The following is a 17,994-nucleotide window of genomic DNA, read 5'->3' on the forward strand; positions in this document are numbered from 1 at the left end:
TATGTTCAAATCTCAAAAAATCTTTATTTCTCCAACACACATATAGTTCAATATTACAAACTCAACATTGATTATTGATAAGATAACTACAGTAAAAAATATGAACCCTCAGCACATTTATGTAATATTCACTTATCTCGACTTATAATCATATAATTAGTTATATTGTACAGATCCTCAGTTGTGTGATTCAATTGTAATTTGAATATCAGGTACTGTTAATGTGATTTGAAAGTCTATCTATAAAATGCAAAATACATATTACTTTTGCTGTTTTCACTTAAATATGATCCATTAAGCATGTTATCTTTTACGTTTTAATGCCTTTTTCTCCTTGCTAAGCTTATATGCTGCATTCATCTTTTGGATATTTTCCTTATGCACTTTATCATGATCAACAATTCTTTTTGGATAATCTTCACCAATAATACATCCTGCAGTGGTCTGAACTGATTTAGGAGCTTTCCAAGGCTCATAGATAAACTCAGCAGGGTACTTCTTTAGTTCAGGTACATATTTCCTTATATACAGGCCTTCTTTGTCAGTTTTTTTACCAAACGCAACTGGACTGTAGACTCTGTAATATTTATAGAAAAATGCAGAGGCAGAGAGCCACATCCAGTTTCCTGCGTTTAATGACCAATCATAGTCTAGGAGGTAGTCTTCAAATACCTTTGCTCCATCTTCCCAGGACACCCACAAGTCTCCTCTTGTCAGAAAACATGCAACCATGTGTCGAGCTAAATGATGAATCCAGCCTTCCTGTTTCAACTGCCTCATTATGGCATCCACAAATGGATATCCAGTTCTACCTTCTGCCCAAGCTTTTAGGTATTCTTCATTCTTTTTCCAGGGTATTTGTGTGCACACACAATTTCCAACCATTTTATCAAAATTTTTAGTGCCTGCACCAGCTGTATAGTAAAACTCCCTCCACATTAATTGACCTAAAAGTGAAACTGGGGGGGAAGAATGTTTCATTCCATTTTCGACTTCCTTCAATTTGTGATAAAATAATTTGGAAGATAAGCATCCATGACTGATGTATGGGCTCAATACTGTTGTGCTCGGCTCTATGCTGTTTGGTGAAGTATTTGGCTTCTCAAAGTTACAAACCCATTGTTTTTTTGACATATATGTGGCTAGTCGCTTCAATGCTTCGGTCTCACCACCCGGGTACTTACAGTCATTTAAATCAGCTTCATTGAAATTGAATTCTTCAAGCACAGAAATGTCATTATCTTGAGAATCAAACTCTGGTGCCTTACAATCATTAGAAATTTGTTTAGTAATTTCTATAGTATCTTTAACTTGAGTATTAGATACGAGAGAAAGAAATTTTTGATAAGTCAATGGAATATTACCATTATTGTTCCTCAGGATAGTGTTGAAATCATAGACAGTATGCTGAACCCGTTTGACTACAAATATATCCTTTTCTTCACATATTTTCTCTATAACATCGTCTCGTTTAACTAATTCTGCATCAATATCAACTTGTAAGGTTATAAATTTCACTTGCCATTCTTCAAAAAGTTGCGGCAAACATACCACAGGATCCCCTTTAATAATGAATAATCGTGTGTTAATTTTACGTAAGTTTTCATCGAGATCTCTCAAGCTTTGAAACAGGAACCGTAGCCTGTTTCGCCCGATTTTATTTTGCACATCTGGGTCTACAACATAAATTGGCCTCAAAATTTGTTTACGATTTTCTGCCTGTTAACAATTAAAAGATTTATTGATATTATTAACATATTATTAGAAGTATTATCCACAAAATAAATTAAGTACTTACTTCGTTTATAGCATTCCGCAAAGCGAGATTATCATGCAAACGCAAATCAAGACGAAACCAATGGATAACTGATGCTACTTTCGTCATTTTACTTAACTAAAAATATTGTAAAATAATGGTTACAATGCTGAGCTTTTATTTTGATTAAATAAACCGCGAAACGAAACTCTGCGCTACTTAGTACTTGTTTCGCCTTTTTTTTTAATCTGACCTGTCAGTGTCAAGTGTCATCTGGCGACTGGCCACAGAACACTAATACTCCTAACGGAGGGCCTTCATTTATCGTCTCGTCTGTGTGACTGGCTTTAGTAAGGCTCGAGCAAAGAGTAAAATAATATAAAGGGGGCTCGAGACTCGAGCAACCACAGGTTTGAGCCCTTTATTCAATTCAATTTTTCTAGTCTATAGTGATCTGCTACGTCTATGGAGTAGGTATTATTAATAATTATTTGATTATAAACATGAGTGAAAGTTACTATCTCTCTTATTTAGTCGTTTGTGCTTTTTCTTCATCCATTTTCATATTTCATAAAAGCTGCCGCCACAGATCACTTTTCTATTAGTCTGTGACTTTCTTTGACACCTGACTCAGGCTTTATATGAAAAAAGCATAGATAAAAAGTTACGTTGTCGTTACCATGGTAACCGCTTGCTGACAAAGTAACAACAAAGACAAACAGGAAACTCTCTGTGATGTTCTGAGTCAGACATTTGCTGTATTTTTATTTATTTACGAAAAAATGTAGTTGTCGCACTGAAAAGTTATTTTGCAGAATATTTTTTACGAGGAGTAAGGCGATGAAGATGAAAAATGTGTATTAAATAAATGTCTGACTAAACACGGTGATGGTTGAGACATAGCCATGCCCAAACTTATTGAGTTGACTATAGAAATTGAAGTTCAAAAGGTAAAACAAAATTAAATAGATATAACAACATCTATAGTTCATTTCACTCACGAAAGTTTGCCGCGATTTACAAAAATAGTACGTATTAAGAACTTCATAAGGCAACTGTCACCCGCACCATGCTACAGCGCACATAGTATAACAATCAAGATTTACAAAAATCTTACCTTTATAGATCTGTTTTTTTACGTGTTGAGTAAGTGCCGATGGCTCCATGTGGGACCACTACGGCGTCACCGGGGGGTTTGGGCGAGCGCAGAAGCATCACCTGATGAGACCCGAAGGCTGAAATAAAGATAGAGGACGGAACGGCTCTCTAAGGGCGTCTCCTATGAGACTCGGACCGGCTTAGGGGGGCATTCGGGAGGGTGTAACCGTGATCTGAGTGAATCAGTCCGGACGCCCCCGAGATCGTGAGTTAGAAAACCCACGTCCGGGTGACGTTGGATATCGGGGACCTCGTCTTCGCCGGCGAAGACGCTGTGTTGTTTGTGATTGTGTTGCCCTGGAAGCATTGTCGGTCGTCATGTCATCTGGATCGTAAAGGACGTTTTTGGGACGCCTCTGCTTGAAGTTAGCGTTAAGGTTGGAAGTGTAGTTGCAGGCCTCAACCACTAGTTGTTCTGGTATCTATCTGGTATCTGGTATCTTCTAATATTATAAGGAAGCAACAGAAAAATTAGAAAGGTCATATTCACAACATTATCTACATATTTTAAGGAAAGCATCAAATAAAGTGTGATTGTGTTGTGATAGTGCTATAAATACTTTGTTTAATTAGCACTCTATTTTTATTATTATGTATTTATTATAAACTAGCTGACCAAGCTTCACTTTGACATATGGGCACTTATACACTATCTCAGCAGTTAGCACATCATACATCATTAAAATTATGCTTAGCCAGTGTAGCTCAGTTGTAATGGTCCTCTGCTTGGCGCAGGTCTTGTAGAAGAAGTAGTTTCACGCTATGACCCACCATGCTACGGAAATATGGTTGGACAGCTGATTGATGTATGTTTCTGTATTGCTCACTATCAGATAATGATAATCAAATATCAAATGGCTTCATGTGATTCTGGGTAAAACCATGACATCCCAACGTCGGACTGCTGACTGCCAAGTCGTTCATTAAAACTCACGACTTCATGATCTGAACACATATATATTTTGTCCCTATTAGAATTGTCTTCCTAGTGTTAAAATTTATTTCTCATTATTATTTTACAGGTGTCTTGCCCTGGAGTGTGGTTGTGCCAGGATGGCCGGGTGTCCCTCACCGTATTCGCCCTGGGCACTAGTTACCAGACCTGTTACTTGCCGCCAATCTTTCCACTTGCATTCCGGGATGTGTTTTATTTCCGGAAGAGGTTTCAGGAGAGTTGTGCGTTAAACAACATTTGCTGTCTGCTCAGTTAAGTATATTTTAAATATGCTTTATTTATGTTTAGTACACCAAGGTCTTTCAGAGATGAGGTCACTCATGGGAAACCATAGGGATAACATGGACAGAAATAAAAAAACAAACTATTTGGATATTGCAGAGGATGAAATAATATACTGCGAGCTGGTGCAGTGGAGCGAGAGCTGCGCCCAGGGTCGCTGCGTCACGCTGGCGCAGTACCTGGGCGCGCTCGGCGACGTGCTGTTCCCGCCCCAGATGTGCTCCTCGGACGGCGTGGACCTGCTCATGCGCCGGGCCGAGCACTTCCCGGTGAGTGTTGTGTTGTGTCACGCTCGTCACTGCGAGAGCCGCGCCCAGGGCCGCTGCGTCACGCTGGCGCTGTACCTGGGCGCGCTCGGCGACGTGCTGTTCCCGCCCCAGATGTGCTCCTCGGACGGCGTGGACCTGCTCATGCGCCGGGCCGAGCACTTCCCGGTGAGTGTTGTGTTGTGTCACGCTCGTCACTGCGAGAGCCGCGCCCAGGGCCGCTGCGTCACGCTGTAATGTTGATGACCATGATGGACGGAGGTGTAACACCACCTACTTCTCAACTTTAGCAATTGTCAACATAGTCAACTAAGGTATCAACTAAATTGACCGAAGCGCGTTTCAAGAGTGGCGTATATTTTATCAATTACGTCACCTGTTTTGTTTCTCAATCGATTACAATAAAACAAACTTCAAATAGAGCGAGAAGCATGCCGCAACACAACAGCACAACACAATTTATTGTATAGAAGACTATCAAGTCTCACAGTTTCCACCAAGAATGTTACTAGAAAAAAAAAATTAATAAAAAAATTCAACCGACTTCCAGCGCAAAAATTACCTTAAACTAAAAAGCAAAAAATAACATCTTGTATATGTGCTACCTTCTGATCAGTTTGAAGGCGGTGCCAAGCCAGTTATGTTTTAATTAAACCCGTTTAAACTACAAAATTTCTGTGGTTCTTTCAGAAACAGCTTTAATTAAAACACAATACTTTCGACCCCTTTCGACTAGGCATAATTCACCTTCATTGTTCGTATTTCTCCTCGCCTAGGCCTGTCCCTCACGCAAACAAACAGATAAACAGACATAAATCAATACAGCATAATATAAATGTTTTCAGGGTATACTCTCACCTAAGATAGAGATATCAACAAAAGTGCGTATAGATGAAGTATGGAACACATGTTTAGCAAACAACAGCATCAGCAAAATAATGGAGACTTGCCACTGCCCCAATGAGTCGGAGGGATCGCGACAAAAACAAGTTTGCCATTCTTCGCAGTACCACAGGTGAGGGACGCAGAGGGATGCCATTCATTCTCTGCAGCAGGCCTGGCTCTGCAGCAGAGAGGGGAGCTTTGCCCCACCGACGCTTCGATGCGGGCCGATAGGCTTTACTACTATGAACCTCTTTTGAGCAGCTAGGCAAATAGTGAAATTTGGCTTTTTTATCCAAACGGTGCCACCTCCTTCACTCGAGGACTTTAGGACTCCAACGACCATTGGACTCCATGCATCCAGACATGGTCAGCCGATTGCTTGTTTAAGACACTACGTCTGAGAGCTATGTCACTTAATTTTGAACTTTATCCCTCAAATACTTTGCGGACGTAGTTCTCTCTGTAGCACGGTGACCGACGGTGCCGGTGCCTAGCCTCACTATCACTGCACTACGCTATTACAATAGGTAATAATAGATTAGTAAGAGTTTAAAAGAAGTGTTATGTTTCTGTGTCAGGAGCAAATGCAACCAGAAGTCGTTGTCTCGGTCCAAAATCCGCTCGCACTCGGTCGGCTCGCGCTCGGCTCGCAGCGCGGACTCCGACGCGCCGTGTGCGCGCGCGCGGTGAGTGCTCGTCATCCACCATCACCATCGTTCGTGGCTCACTGCCGCCCGGTAGGGAATGTAGATCTGGTGGATCCGCTGTGAATATAAGCGCTTTGTCACTCCGCGTGTACCTACGGTGCTCGTAACGTGTTGACTCTGACAGCGCCGACAGCGTAGCGTGCACGAGCTGCGCGCTCGCAACACGACCACGCGCAGGCCTCGGCAGCCATCCCCACGTATCGTTATCGTAATATCTCGTAAGCACACATAGCACAAGTATTTTAAAATAGATAATAGTTAGTTGGGAATCAGTCCCTGTAGCCACTTTCTACGATCGCAAACGCTTCGAAAACTATAAAAATATATGGGAATGACATTAGCTATCGACAGGTCACGTGATGAAGATCTGTCATCCCCATACATTTTTGTAGTACTCGAAGCATTTGCGATCGTAGAAAGAGAAACGACGTTCCACTTGGCTACAGGGGCAGGATAGGTAGTGAATAATCAAAGAAATAAAGTGATTGATGATGATCCAAACGTCCCAGAGCTACATCGAAGCCCCAGTCGCCAACCGCCTGTGCGGGGCGCCGCACGCTCGCGCGCCCGTGTCGCCAGTACACCGTGTGCCCCGTCACCACCTGCGACACCTACTGGCGGGGCGACGCGCACGAGCGCAGCCCGCACGATGACGTCAGGTGACTGTTCGTACATTGTAACTGCGCGGGGCGCCGCACGCTCGCGCGCCCGTGTCGCCAGTACACCGTGTGCCCCGTCACCACCTGCGACACCTACTGGCGGGGCGACGCGCAGGAGCGCAGCCCGCACGATGACGTCAGGTGACTGTTCGTACATTGTAACTGCGCGGGGCGCCGCACGCTCGCGCGCCCGTGTCGCCAGTACACCGTGTGCCCCGTCACCACCTGCGACACCTACTGGCGGGGCGACGCGCACGAGCGCAGCCCGCACGATGACGTCAGGTGACTGTTCGTACATTGTAACTGCGCGGGGCGCCGCACGCTCGCGCGCCCGTGTCGCCAGTACACCGTGTGCCCCGTCACCACCTGCGACACCTACTGGCGGGGCGACGCGCACGAGCGCAGCCCGCACGATGACGTCAGGTGACTGTTCGTACATTGTAACTGCGCGGGGCGCCGCACGCTCGCGCGCCCGTGTCGCCAGTACACCGTGTGCCCCGTCACCACCTGCGACACCTACTGGCGGGGCGACGCGCACGAGCGCAGCCCGCACGATGACGTCAGGTGACTGTTCGTACATTGTAACTGCGCGGGGCGCCGCACGCTCGCGCGCCCGTGTCGCCAGTACACCGTGTGCCCCGTCACCACCTGCGACACCTACTGGCGGGGCGACGCGCACGAGCGCAGCCCGCACGATGACGTCAGGTGACTGTTCGTACATTGTAACTGCGCGGGGCGCCGCACGCTCGCGCGCCCGTGTCGCCAGTACACCGTGTGCCCCGTCACCACCTGCGACACCTACTGGCGGGGCGACGCGCACGAGCGCAGCCCGCACGATGACGTCAGGTGACTGTTCGTACATTGTAACTGCGCGGGGCGTCGCACGCTCGCGCGCCCGTGTCGCCAGTACACCGTGTGCCCCGTCAAAGATTACAGTGTATTATTGGAAATAGATAGGCTACTCGAACTTTTTTCGGAACGAATGTGATAGCGCCATCTAGTGACTAGATACGGTATTTTTAGTATAGTAAAAAGTATAAAAATAATAATGCATATTTTTTGTAAAGGAGAGACATTTTTGATTTTGTAATAGTTGAAGAAACCAATTGAGAAAAACAAAAAAAAAAAAGACAAAAAGTTTTCCTTTGTTACCCCCGGGCTCGAACTCAGGATTATCATATTGTACCTTTGTTATGCACCACTATATAGGCCAAATGACTATGTGGTAAATCGTTGAAATTAATGTACACTTACTGTTTTTCTTTAATAATCCCTTTGCTTTAGAAATACAAACACATTCTTTCTATTACGCGTCAAAATTAAAAGGATAAATAATTCTTTTTTTTCGGTTTTTTTTCCGTACTTACACGGGTTTAATCTCTAAAAACATTCTAGTACGTACACATCTATGTAATTGTATTTACTATCCTGGAATCTTAAATCTAGGATGTAGATGGCGCTGCTTCATAAATATTTCACGTTCTTCTAAGTTCCCATGGCATGTGCCCCGTCACCGTCTGTGTCGGTGGCAGCGTGACGGAGTCTACACCAGTTGCCATATTATAAAAGGTGGACACGGTGCCCGCCTTCAATATTTGTAGCGGCGTCTACTGACTCGACGTAAACGCGTAGGTAGTACTTTTGGTAATGATATTTAAGTTAGATATTTTTAGGTAAATCTTTTACAGAATCGACGATTCGAGCTCTTCATCGAAGGACATACACAAGCTGCTGCTCGAGAGCCGGTACGTAGACCCCGCGCCGCCGACACGCGCCCGCCCGCCGACTGCGTGCGTGTGTGACATATGTCGGAAGTATCACGAATTGTTCCATGCGAATGAACAAAGCTGATTGACGTCATGAATGTTGTTTAGAAAAATCTTTGGTAGGCAATGGAATAAAAAATATTATATTTTTTTATTGAATTTTTCTTAATTTATTAAATGGATTTTAATATTAAAAGTCAACTATTGTTATACTGCGCTGTACCTCTTTGTTTAAATGAATATTTATTTATTTGTTCACAGTGTACATATTAAATGAAATATTAATGTTATGAATCATGCTAAAACAATTTTACACTTGTTTATTTTGTTATTTTTATTATCAAGTACTTACCGTAATAAATCGATGTGTTCATAGAAATAAAACATTTTGAAACCATATTAAAACTATTTTTATTTACTTTTTTAATTGTTGTAAGCAAAGGTAACTTAATAATAATATTTTCTAATATTATGGCTTGTCTTTAACATTTAAACTCGTATAAACATATTATTAATTAATGATTAATAAATTATTATTATTAATAATTGACTGACTTCAATTTAATTTTCATACATTAATACCTTGTAAGTATCCACCAATTCTGTTGTACATAAAAGTCACTGAACTTCCACTGATTTTTGTGTCATTTAATTAATTAATTTAATCGGTCACAATTAAAAACAACTTTAAAGATACTTATTTATCAGGTACCTATTTAAAGGTCTATTAAGAGGTGAATGAACCCGACACGCGGCGGTGTCCAGTGCCCACAAACAGATAGAACTCTTATAAAAGACTGCTGTGGAAGGATCTGGGCGCCACGTTATTGATCCCAAGAAAACCCCAATCCACTGCGACAGCAAACAGAAACAGCCGTGAGTGTGAGGCAGCCACAGGTCGCCCTCAGTAGGGAGGCGCCGACGCGGAGAGAGATTTACAGATTAACATTCAGAGCTGAATGATGCACCTTTTAGCAAATCCTCGTAGTTATCTAATGTTTCTGTAAAACAAAATTGGCGGTTGAATTATGTTGTATGAGCAAACACAAGAGGCAGTGTTATTCATTTATTTATTAACCGGTTTCTCATTCGGTTCTCGAATATTTACAAAAGCTAACGTTAAACATTAAAAATTAAAATACGCCACTGTCTAGCCACTCGTCGCCTAACACTACATTTCATTTTTAAGAATATTATACACCCGCGCAGTTCTTGTAAACGTTATAGAATCGACTAATTTTTAATTAAGTATATTTACTTATCAATTAAGAATTAGCCAATTTCTGTGCTATATTTATTTTATAATAACATTCGTTATATTTACCTAACAATTTTATTACATTAATGTATCTTTCTTATTTATTGAATATTACATTGAAGTTATAACTAAAATTGTGATAGAGAATTATTATAGGTAGGTATAATAGAGACCTTTGTATTTATATTGTAAGTACATAAAATTATCTGTACAATCAAAATTACCTATAATTCATACTTGATACATACATAATGGCATAAACATGCATTAAAATTTAAATTACGATAAATAAGAAAGTAAAATTTTGTTAATGATGGAAGACATTCCAATCGGCCTTCTTAATTTAATTACTTAAAATTAGATTTATACGTAAATTGTTTGTACCGTGTACAATTGCACACCTTCTGTGCAAGTTTGCACAGCGTCCTGCTGCTTGTCCCACACCTGAGGCCGCAAGTTCCGGACGTGCTCGCGGTGTCTCCTCTCCCACATGAGCACCAGCGACTGGTGCTACAGTTGTTGTCGCCGCGGTATACAAATGCATTACGTGAATGTATTGAAGTGTCCAGTACAATAATAACTCATTATATATAAATCAGTTTGTACATTGATTATAATGGTCCGTTTGAATCAAACTAATTACTTTTATAGTTATTTCTTTATTAGTTAACTAAAATTATGAATACCTATATCTAAGTTTAGTTTGCTAAATTATCGATTTTTTTAAGTTTTCCAAATTTTTAAGTAAACGATTTATTTCGATTTATATACAATTTGTTAGTCATCTTAAAGAAAATTTGACCTTTTTAACCAAGTTCAACAAAGAAAAGGTTTTAAATTTGTCTGTATATAGGCATATTTACTTTTTAAAAAGTTTGTCCTACTTAAATATAGAAAGGTACGTAATTATCAATTGTTAAAATATTTCAGCAATTCGTAGATATTCGACATAACTATTAAACTCAAACGTACTAACTTTAAATATATAACAACTGAAATCGTGAATTCCCGTTTAATACATGCATTTATGTTTACTTACAAACAATCAATAGAAGACTAAAACATATTTTAAAAAAAATTCCTTAGTTTCTAATGTATAAGAAATGCAGTTAAACTGTGACACTGTTCCTATCTCATTATACGGGATATGTAAATTGATAGAATAGTAAAATCGCAACTCAACAATAAAAACGCAAAACTCCATTGATCGTAGCATTTTACATAAAAGAGAAATAGTTGACAATCGTTAGCAGTATTTGTAAACTAAAGGCATCAGGTGTCGCGGTGACTTGTAAAGTGCCCTAAGTCGAGCAACTGTTGTGTAACTAAGACTTTCATTTTTTTTAAAGAAAATATTAACTTCTTTAAAGAGGAAATCGTAACCGAGTCGTGGACACGGCACACGATCGACTCAGAAACAAATTTCGAATGAAGCGATGGCGAGCTGTTGTAACGCGCTATAATGTCAGGCTACAGTTTGTTTAGTACAAACCCTATCGCTACCTACGAGACATCGAACGGACCGCGCCGAAGCCTTTACAAAATGTTAGCGTTAAAGTGCTCCGAGCCATGCACATCGAACCTTGATGATAACTAGCCCAAAGAAGTTCACAACCCATGTCAAGGCACATACATATAGATACTCTTCTCTCTTTTTATATAAATGTAAATATTACGAGTCTTCAATATGAGCACCAGTATCGGTGTTTATGTAAAAAGACAGCACCTTACACACCACGATGTGTATTAAAAAAATGTTCTACCTGAGTTATATCTAAGGTTAAAAACTGGCACATCAAAATTGAGCGAAAAGTAACGCACCTTACATATATTTGTCTCTTTTTTTGCTCATGTATCAGATAGGTATGCCGTACCTTTGGTTTCTAAGGAGTATTGACAGTGACCTTGTATCCTTTCTTCGAGGATTTCTCTTTACTCCTAACGTATTTAGTACAGTCAAACACGAATGCGAACATCGCCAACAAGGCGAAGACAGCGTAGAATACGGCCAGCGCCACGAGGACCGCGTCGTCCGACACCTCCCACGGGCGGCCGGCGCGCACGTAGCCGAAGTCGGCCAGCACCTGGGTGCCGTTGGGCGGCGGACACTGCACTATGATGTCGGGGTGCTGTCTCTGAAACGAAAAAACTTTATTAGTTACGGTCTGAGCTCCGTCTGCTTCCCCACTGTGGATCTCATTTCTGTCGGGAGGTGGGGATAAACGTGATCCATGTTCTATACCAGAACTTTCAATTGAACGACTTATTTCGACAAATTAGTCCATTTTCCAATTTTAGTAATGTTTCTAACTTTAAATACCTTCAACAAAATATTACAAAACATTATTTAAAAACATAACTAAAATCCTTAGGTCGTTCTGACTATATGGCGTGACGGGAACTAAGTAGTCACCCATACTAATTATATTATAGAGATAAATCGGACCTTACAGCAGAAGAACATGGGACATATAGTCTTCAAACAATTATTACTTAAACAAGTTGTACTAACCTGCTTGTTGGTACACATGAGGTCCTTGCTTATACTGCTCTTGAGAGCGATCTCGGTCAGCTCTCTCCGCAGGATCTCCGGCAGCGCCCATCGCGACGGCGACACGAGCTCCAGCCAGCGCACGTAGGGCGGCAAGTCCCGCTGGTGCAGCATCACGCCGTTCACCAGCGTCGCCAGCAGCAGGCAGAAGCCGGCGAGCACCGACGCAGTCTTCTCCATGGGCACCAGGAATATCGACGCTCGACACAGCATTTGTATGCTTATCAGATATAACAGCATGTAGCCTGAAACATAATCCAGCGTTATTTTCGCCAACAATGCTCGTACACAAAGATATCAGTGACGTGTGGACCGTGCATGCACTCGTACCCAAGTAGACGTAGATGCCGTCGAAGGAGGCCGGCGCCTGCGCGTACAGGCCGCTCATGGCGTAGGCCGGCACGAGGTACGCCAGCCACGTCAGTATCGCCGACCATACTTCTAGGAATTGCTGAAAGTTAAGTAACATACATTTATTTAGATAAAAAAATAATCGCCAAATGATAATGCTTGCGCAAAGCCCGAAGCGACGCGCACGCAGTCACGCTGCTAGTTGCGCTACAGATTTTGTGCGATGATGTTTTGTACCTAGTGTAATTAATTGATTATTATTAATTGTTTAGTGTGGTCATTGAGAACATGCCGGTCACGGGGGTGATCATTAATGAATTTTAAAAGGATCGCGCGAGGCGCCGCATCGAGCTCGCCTCGCGCGCACTCAGCCACAGCAGCACGGGCCACGCGCACAGGCACATCACTGCGTAGTGGAGCCGATGTACTCACATCAAACAATATGAACATGGTCCTCGAGTACAGGCCGACAGCGATGTCCCGCTCCACGTGGCGCCGCATCGAGCTCGCCTCGCGCGCACTCAGCCACAGCAGCACGGGCCACGCGCACAGGCACATCACTGCGTAGTGGAGCCGATGTACTCACATCAAACAATATGAACATGGTCCTCGAGTACAGGCCGACAGCGATGTCCCGCTCCACGTGGCGCCGCATCGAGCTCGCCTCGCGCGCACTCAGCCACAGCAGCACGGGCCACGCGCACAGGCACATCACTGCGTAGTGGAGCCGATGTACTCACATCAAACAATATGAACATGGTCCTCGAGTACAGGCCGACAGCGATGTCCCGCTCCACGTGGCGCCGCATCGAGCTCGCCTCGCGCGCACTCAGCCACAGCAGCACGGGCCACGCACACAGGCACATCACTGCGTAGTGGAGCCGATGTACTCACATCAAACAATATGAACATGGTCCTCGAGTACAGGCCGACAGCGATGTCCCGCTCCACGTGGCGCCGCATCGAGCTCGCCTCGCGCGCACTCAGCCACAGCAGCACGGGCCACGCACACAGGCACATCACTGCGTAGTGGAGCCGATGTACTCACATCAAACAATATGAACATGGTCCTCGAGTACAGGCCGACAGCGATGTCCCGCTCCACGTGGCGCCGCATCGAGCTCGCCTCGCGCGCACTCAGCCACAGCAGCACGGGCCACGCGCACAGGCACATCACTGCGTAGTGGAAGCCGATGCGGTCGTTTTGAGTTAGCTACGGACCAGTAAGTTTATTAATTTATAATCTACAAAAGAACAAAAGCCACCAGAGCCGCAAAATTAGTAAAAAACCGGTTGTCTGTAAAGTCGGTTTACTGTCGATAGTTTAACGTGACAACGTCAGAAAATACTGATGGAATGGTTGCATTTTTCAAAAGAAAATTAAATAAAAATAGAGAGGTGTCAAGGGACATCCGAATGGAACGAAGTTCCTTTCGATTAATTGTGATAAAGTGATGGAACTGTAATTTTTTTATAATAATAATAATATTTTATTTTTTATATTTATAGGCTCAATTTTAGTAATAATTGACTTAAGTACGAAACACATGTTTGGGAATTTGGGATTCTATTTTATTTAAATGTTTTGTTTATATTTTGTTGTTGAGTCTGCTGGATTATTGTTTATTTCTTAAATCAAATTCTTCGGGTCTTTTGGGTATGGGGGGTCATTTGGGATTGGGGGTCTATTGGGGTAAGGGGTCTTTTGGGGTTAGGGGTGTTCGCGCAAAGGTAACGCTCTCTATCCCTCTCCTACTCCAATGCATCCAATAAGTACGTCTCTGTCCCGCATAATCCCCGTTATTCCTAAACGCCGCTGAAAAACTAAATTAATAGTCGCACGTAATCAACCGCAACCTATATACGCTTTATGCGCACGCGCCGCGACAATTCATCTGTTTTTATGTTACGCTTTTATACTACCAAATGATGTATGTGATAAAACTTGGCTGTGATTGTGAGTGCGAGTGAAGATAAGAAGCAGTTTTACAGTAAGTCCTTCACCCCTCCTTTCCTAGCAAAGCCAAACGCGAACAAGGGGGTCTTTTAGGCTTGGGGGAGGCCTTTGGGATTACGGAGTATTTTGAGTTTAGGGTCTTTTGGGTGTTGGGGGTCTTTTGGGATTAGGGGTCATTTAGGGTTGGGGGGGATCTTTTGGTGTTTAGGGGTATTTTGGGTTCGGGGGTCTTTTGGGGTTAGGAGGTCTTTTGGGTTTAGGGGTTTTTTGTTTGAGGGGTCTTTTGAGGTTAGGGTCTTTTGGGGTTTGGGGGTCTTCTGGGGTTGGAGGTCTATTGGGGTGAGGGGTCTTTTGGTGTTAGGGGGTCTTTTGGGTTTAGGGGTCTTTTGGGGTGAGGGGGTCTTTTGAGGTTAGGGGTATTTCGGGTTTAGGGGGGCTTTTGGAGTTGGGGGGACTTTGGGGTTACAGATTCTTTTGGGGTTAGAGGGTCTTTTGGGTTTGGGGAATCTTTTGGGGTTAGGGTTTTGGGGGTCTTTTGAGGTAAGAGACACTTTTGGGTTTGGGTGGTCTTTTGGAGTTAAGGGGTCATTTACAGCTGAGGGTATTTTGGGACTAGAGGGTCTTTTGGGTTTAGGGTTTTTTTTAGGGTTTGGGGGTTATTTGGGGTTGTGGGGGCTTTTGGGATTAAGAAGTCTTTTGGGTTTGGGGGTCTTTTGGGGTGTGGGGTATTTTGGGGTTGGGGTCTTTTGGGGTTAGAGGGTCTTTTGGGTTTGGGGGATCTTTTGGGGTTAGAGGGTCTTTTGGGTTTGAGGGGTCTTTTGAGGTGAGGGGTTTTTTTGGATTCAGGGAATCTTTTGGGCTTGGGGTTCTTTTGGAGTGAGGAGGTCTTTTGGTTTAAGGTGATTTTTTTTTTGGTTTGAGGGGTCTTTTGGGTTTAGGCGGTCTTTTGGGGTTAGGGGTCTTTTGAGGTTTGGGGTCTTTTGGGATTGGGAGGTCTTTTTGGGGTTGTGGGTCTTCTGGGTTTAGGGGAGTTGTGGGGTCAAGTCTTCAGTCAGACTTGGAACAGGAGGACCCTGGCTTACAAAGTACTAAGTATAGCAAAAAGTGTTGTTACAATTTTTTGATCTTAAGTCTAGCCCCCTTTCGCAACGTGCACGATAAGTTTCGTTTCAATAAAATACTGTTCGTTTTTCTAAAATACTGTTTAATAGTCTTCATAGACCAGAATACTTATAATTATATCTTGTAAAAAAAGTTGGCAACCCTAAAGCGAGAAAACGACGCATGCCCATCTTTTTTCGAGTTTGCATCTGGCTTCATCGAATTATAAGACGTTGTCACGTCAAAAACTACTTTTAGGTGTAGATGCAATTTAGCTACTTTAATTTTTTTTTGACGGCCTCCGTGGCGCAGTGGTATGCGCGGTGGATTTACAAGACGAAGGTCCTGGGTTCGATCCCCGGCAGATTAAGATTTTCTTAATTTGTCCAGGTCTGGCTGGTGGGAGGCTTCGGCCGTGGCTAGTTACCACCCTATCGACAAAGACGTACCGCCAAGAGATTTAGCGTTCCGGTACGATGCCGTGTAGAAACCGTCTTAGACTGCATCATCACTTACCATCAGGTGAGATTGTAGTCAAGGGTCAAGGGTCAAGTTAAAGTAAAAAAAAAATAGAATAGGTACAGCGGCGCGGCGCAGATGTCACTTTCTTAAATAGTTGTCCTATAATTCTATGTACCTACTAATCAATTATACAGATCAATTTCATCCATTCCATTTAAAACCACACTTGCAATTGACAGTGAGTTGTAGTCTTACATGAATCTCAATAAAATCACTTACAACTACAATGAAGCGTTGACAAGAAGCTTTACCTTAGGGTCTGTCGAGGGCAGATCCCAAAATATAGTCCCCGTGACCAGCGACATCACCGCTGCGATGATCACTCTGGTGATCACGTTCGATAGCGTGGTCATCTGGGTATACAGCAAACTTTTTCTGAAACATAAAACGCGGGTTTTTTTTTATACCGACAAAACATTTATAAAATGATTGTAATGTACGCTAAGATTCATTTAGTTTAAACACACTAGTCAGAATAGATTACACAAGCTTACACCGAATGGCTACTTCGTATTTGTCGGACCGACCGGCAGACTTCAGGCAGCCACTGTTCCAGCGGTACATAGCAGCGAGGAGCACTCACTCGATGAGCGCGAAGGCCTGCAGACACACGTTGGGGCGGCCGACGGGCGCCGGCAGCGGCACCGGCGGCGGCGGCTCGGGCGCCGACTGCGCGCCCGCGAACACGCCGGCCAGCGCCTCGATGCGGCCCGACGACTCCAGCATGGCGGCCGCCGACAGGTCGTCCAGCGTCACCAGGTCCACTGCAAACGAATCTAATTGCATTTCAACTCTCCTAGTGAGTACTTAGTTGTAGTAGTTGACTTTACCGGCGCTTCGGAAAGCAGATACTTGTGAACTTGCGATACCTATACAGGAAAACTAAAGGCATATTGTTCACTTTTAAATATTGAATTAGATGTACATTAAATTTTGTTAATATTATGAGTGAATAATTGATTTTATTTCGCTATTCGTCGCGAAAAGACGTCACCTAGATCATTCAAAAACCATCTAATTTCACTTACGTACTTTGAAGAACTTAATACTCACAGTAATAATCAGAAGGATTCTTAAAAGCAGGACACGGGTAATCTATTGAGGCAAAATATGGCAACATGTCTCTTCTGTATCCGCTGAACATTGTTCGGCCAGCCGATATCAGAACAACCTGCAAGAAACAAAAGTCATTCAAATCAAACTTGCAACATTACGAGCATTACAATACTATTGAAAATGTCAATATTTTATTGCTGTTTTAATTTTTGTTTTAAGGTAAATACGTATGAACTTCTACAAAAATAAGTATTTTCGTACCTTGGTTAACATCGCAAAAATTTCATAAGTAGGCGGATGCAGCGACATAATGACCACACGACCCGTGCTGGCCCAGTTCCTGAGATACTCCACCAAGAAGAAGGTGTCGAATATGTCCATCTCCTTGGTGGGCTGGTCCAGGATGAGCACGGCCATGTCCAGCAGCAGCTGGCACGCCACGTTCAACCGTCTGATTTCTGATCGAGTCAGTCTGCCTACGTTGGTGTCTCGGACTTGTTCTAATCCTAATTCTTCTATTAATATGTTTATCTGGAATATTAAACAAACAATTACTTTATTACATTTAAAGTTTAAATAAATTGTTAGAACTAAACTTAATTAAAGAGTCATTCAGTGAATTTGTAAAGTAATACTTATAGCATACTAAAAAAGACTGCGAAAGCATTTACAGGTTCATTTACAGTGATTATTTTCTTATTATTATCAAGCAATACAAAATTAACATCACGAGACTATTTTTTCCAAAATTGATTGTTAATGGT

General features: G+C 42.8%; 3 protein-coding genes across 7 annotated transcripts in view; 1 reads left to right on the top strand and 2 right to left on the bottom strand.

Annotated features, from left to right (window-relative positions):
* LOC112045062 (cryptochrome-1) lies at positions 1 to 2,033 on the bottom strand. Its single transcript, XM_024081119.2, has 2 exons — positions 1,799 to 2,033; positions 1 to 1,719 (listed from the first exon to the last, which is right to left on the bottom strand). The coding sequence occupies exons 1-2, from the start codon at positions 1,883 to 1,885 to the stop codon at positions 304 to 306; spliced, it is 1,503 nt and encodes a 500-aa protein (XP_023936887.2). The 5' UTR covers positions 1,886 to 2,033; the 3' UTR covers positions 1 to 303.
* A 426-nt stretch (positions 2,034 to 2,459) lies between these two features.
* On the top strand, positions 2,460 to 8,701 carry LOC112045064 (uncharacterized). Of its 4 annotated transcripts, none has more exons than XM_052882595.1 (7): positions 2,461 to 2,706; positions 3,937 to 4,120; positions 4,251 to 4,585; positions 5,263 to 5,432; positions 5,881 to 5,988; positions 6,519 to 7,520; positions 8,357 to 8,701. In XM_052882595.1, the coding sequence occupies exons 1-6, from the start codon at positions 2,662 to 2,664 to the stop codon at positions 6,670 to 6,672; spliced, it is 996 nt and encodes a 331-aa protein (XP_052738555.1). In that variant the 5' UTR covers positions 2,461 to 2,661; the 3' UTR covers positions 6,673 to 7,520; positions 8,357 to 8,701. The 4 variants fall into 4 exon arrangements, with proteins under 4 accessions (XP_052738556.1, XP_052738555.1, XP_052738554.1 ...); XM_052882594.1 differs by having other exon boundaries at positions 6,519 to 7,514; XM_052882596.1 differs by lacking the exon at positions 5,881 to 5,988 and having other exon boundaries at positions 2,460 to 2,706; positions 6,519 to 7,514.
* Positions 8,702 to 8,828: 127 nt separating this feature from the next.
* Positions 8,829 to 17,994, bottom strand: part of LOC112045066 (ATP-binding cassette sub-family G member 8) — a 53,044-nt gene continuing 43,878 nt past the window's right edge. The window contains exons 11-18 of one of the 2 annotated variants that reach the window (XM_052882593.1): positions 17,492 to 17,761; positions 17,228 to 17,345; positions 16,758 to 16,938; positions 16,426 to 16,549; positions 13,643 to 13,807; positions 12,574 to 12,694; positions 12,205 to 12,488; positions 8,829 to 11,827 (exon numbers count right to left, since the gene is read on the bottom strand). In XM_052882593.1, coding sequence (XP_052738553.1) covers positions 11,576 to 11,827; positions 12,205 to 12,488; positions 12,574 to 12,694; positions 13,643 to 13,807; positions 16,426 to 16,549; positions 16,758 to 16,938; positions 17,228 to 17,345; positions 17,492 to 17,761 — 1,515 coding nt within the window. In that variant the 3' untranslated portion in view covers positions 8,829 to 11,575. Of the gene's footprint in view, positions 11,828 to 12,204; positions 12,489 to 12,573; positions 12,695 to 13,474; positions 13,808 to 16,425; positions 16,550 to 16,757; positions 16,939 to 17,227; positions 17,346 to 17,491; positions 17,762 to 17,994 lie in introns of those variants that run through there. The other variant, XM_052882592.1, reaches the window with a different exon arrangement.

The sequence above is a fragment of the Bicyclus anynana genome, chromosome 7, assembly GCF_947172395.1.
Source record: "Bicyclus anynana chromosome 7, ilBicAnyn1.1, whole genome shotgun sequence".
Taxonomy (NCBI): Eukaryota; Metazoa; Arthropoda; class Insecta; order Lepidoptera; family Nymphalidae; genus Bicyclus; species Bicyclus anynana.

Bases quoted from the DNA above. Each gene is read 5' to 3' on its own strand.
- LOC112045062 (XM_024081119.2), bottom strand. From the start codon at position 1,885: ATGACGAAAGTAGCATCAGTTATCCATTGGTTTCGTCTTGATTTGCGT. The intron at 1,720-1,798 runs GTAAGTACTTAA...AATTGTTAACAG, and splicing joins TGCGGAATGCTATAAACGAA to GCAGAAAATCGTAAACAAAT.
- LOC112045064 (XM_052882595.1), top strand. From the start codon at position 2,662: ATGCCCAAACTTATTGAGTTGACTATAGAAATTGAAGTTCAAAAG. The intron at 2,707-3,936 runs GTAAAACAAAAT...ATTATTTTACAG, and splicing joins TAGAAATTGAAGTTCAAAAG to GTGTCTTGCCCTGGAGTGTG. The intron at 5,989-6,518 runs GTGAGTGCTCGT...CAAACGTCCCAG, and splicing joins GCGCCGTGTGCGCGCGCGCG to AGCTACATCGAAGCCCCAGT.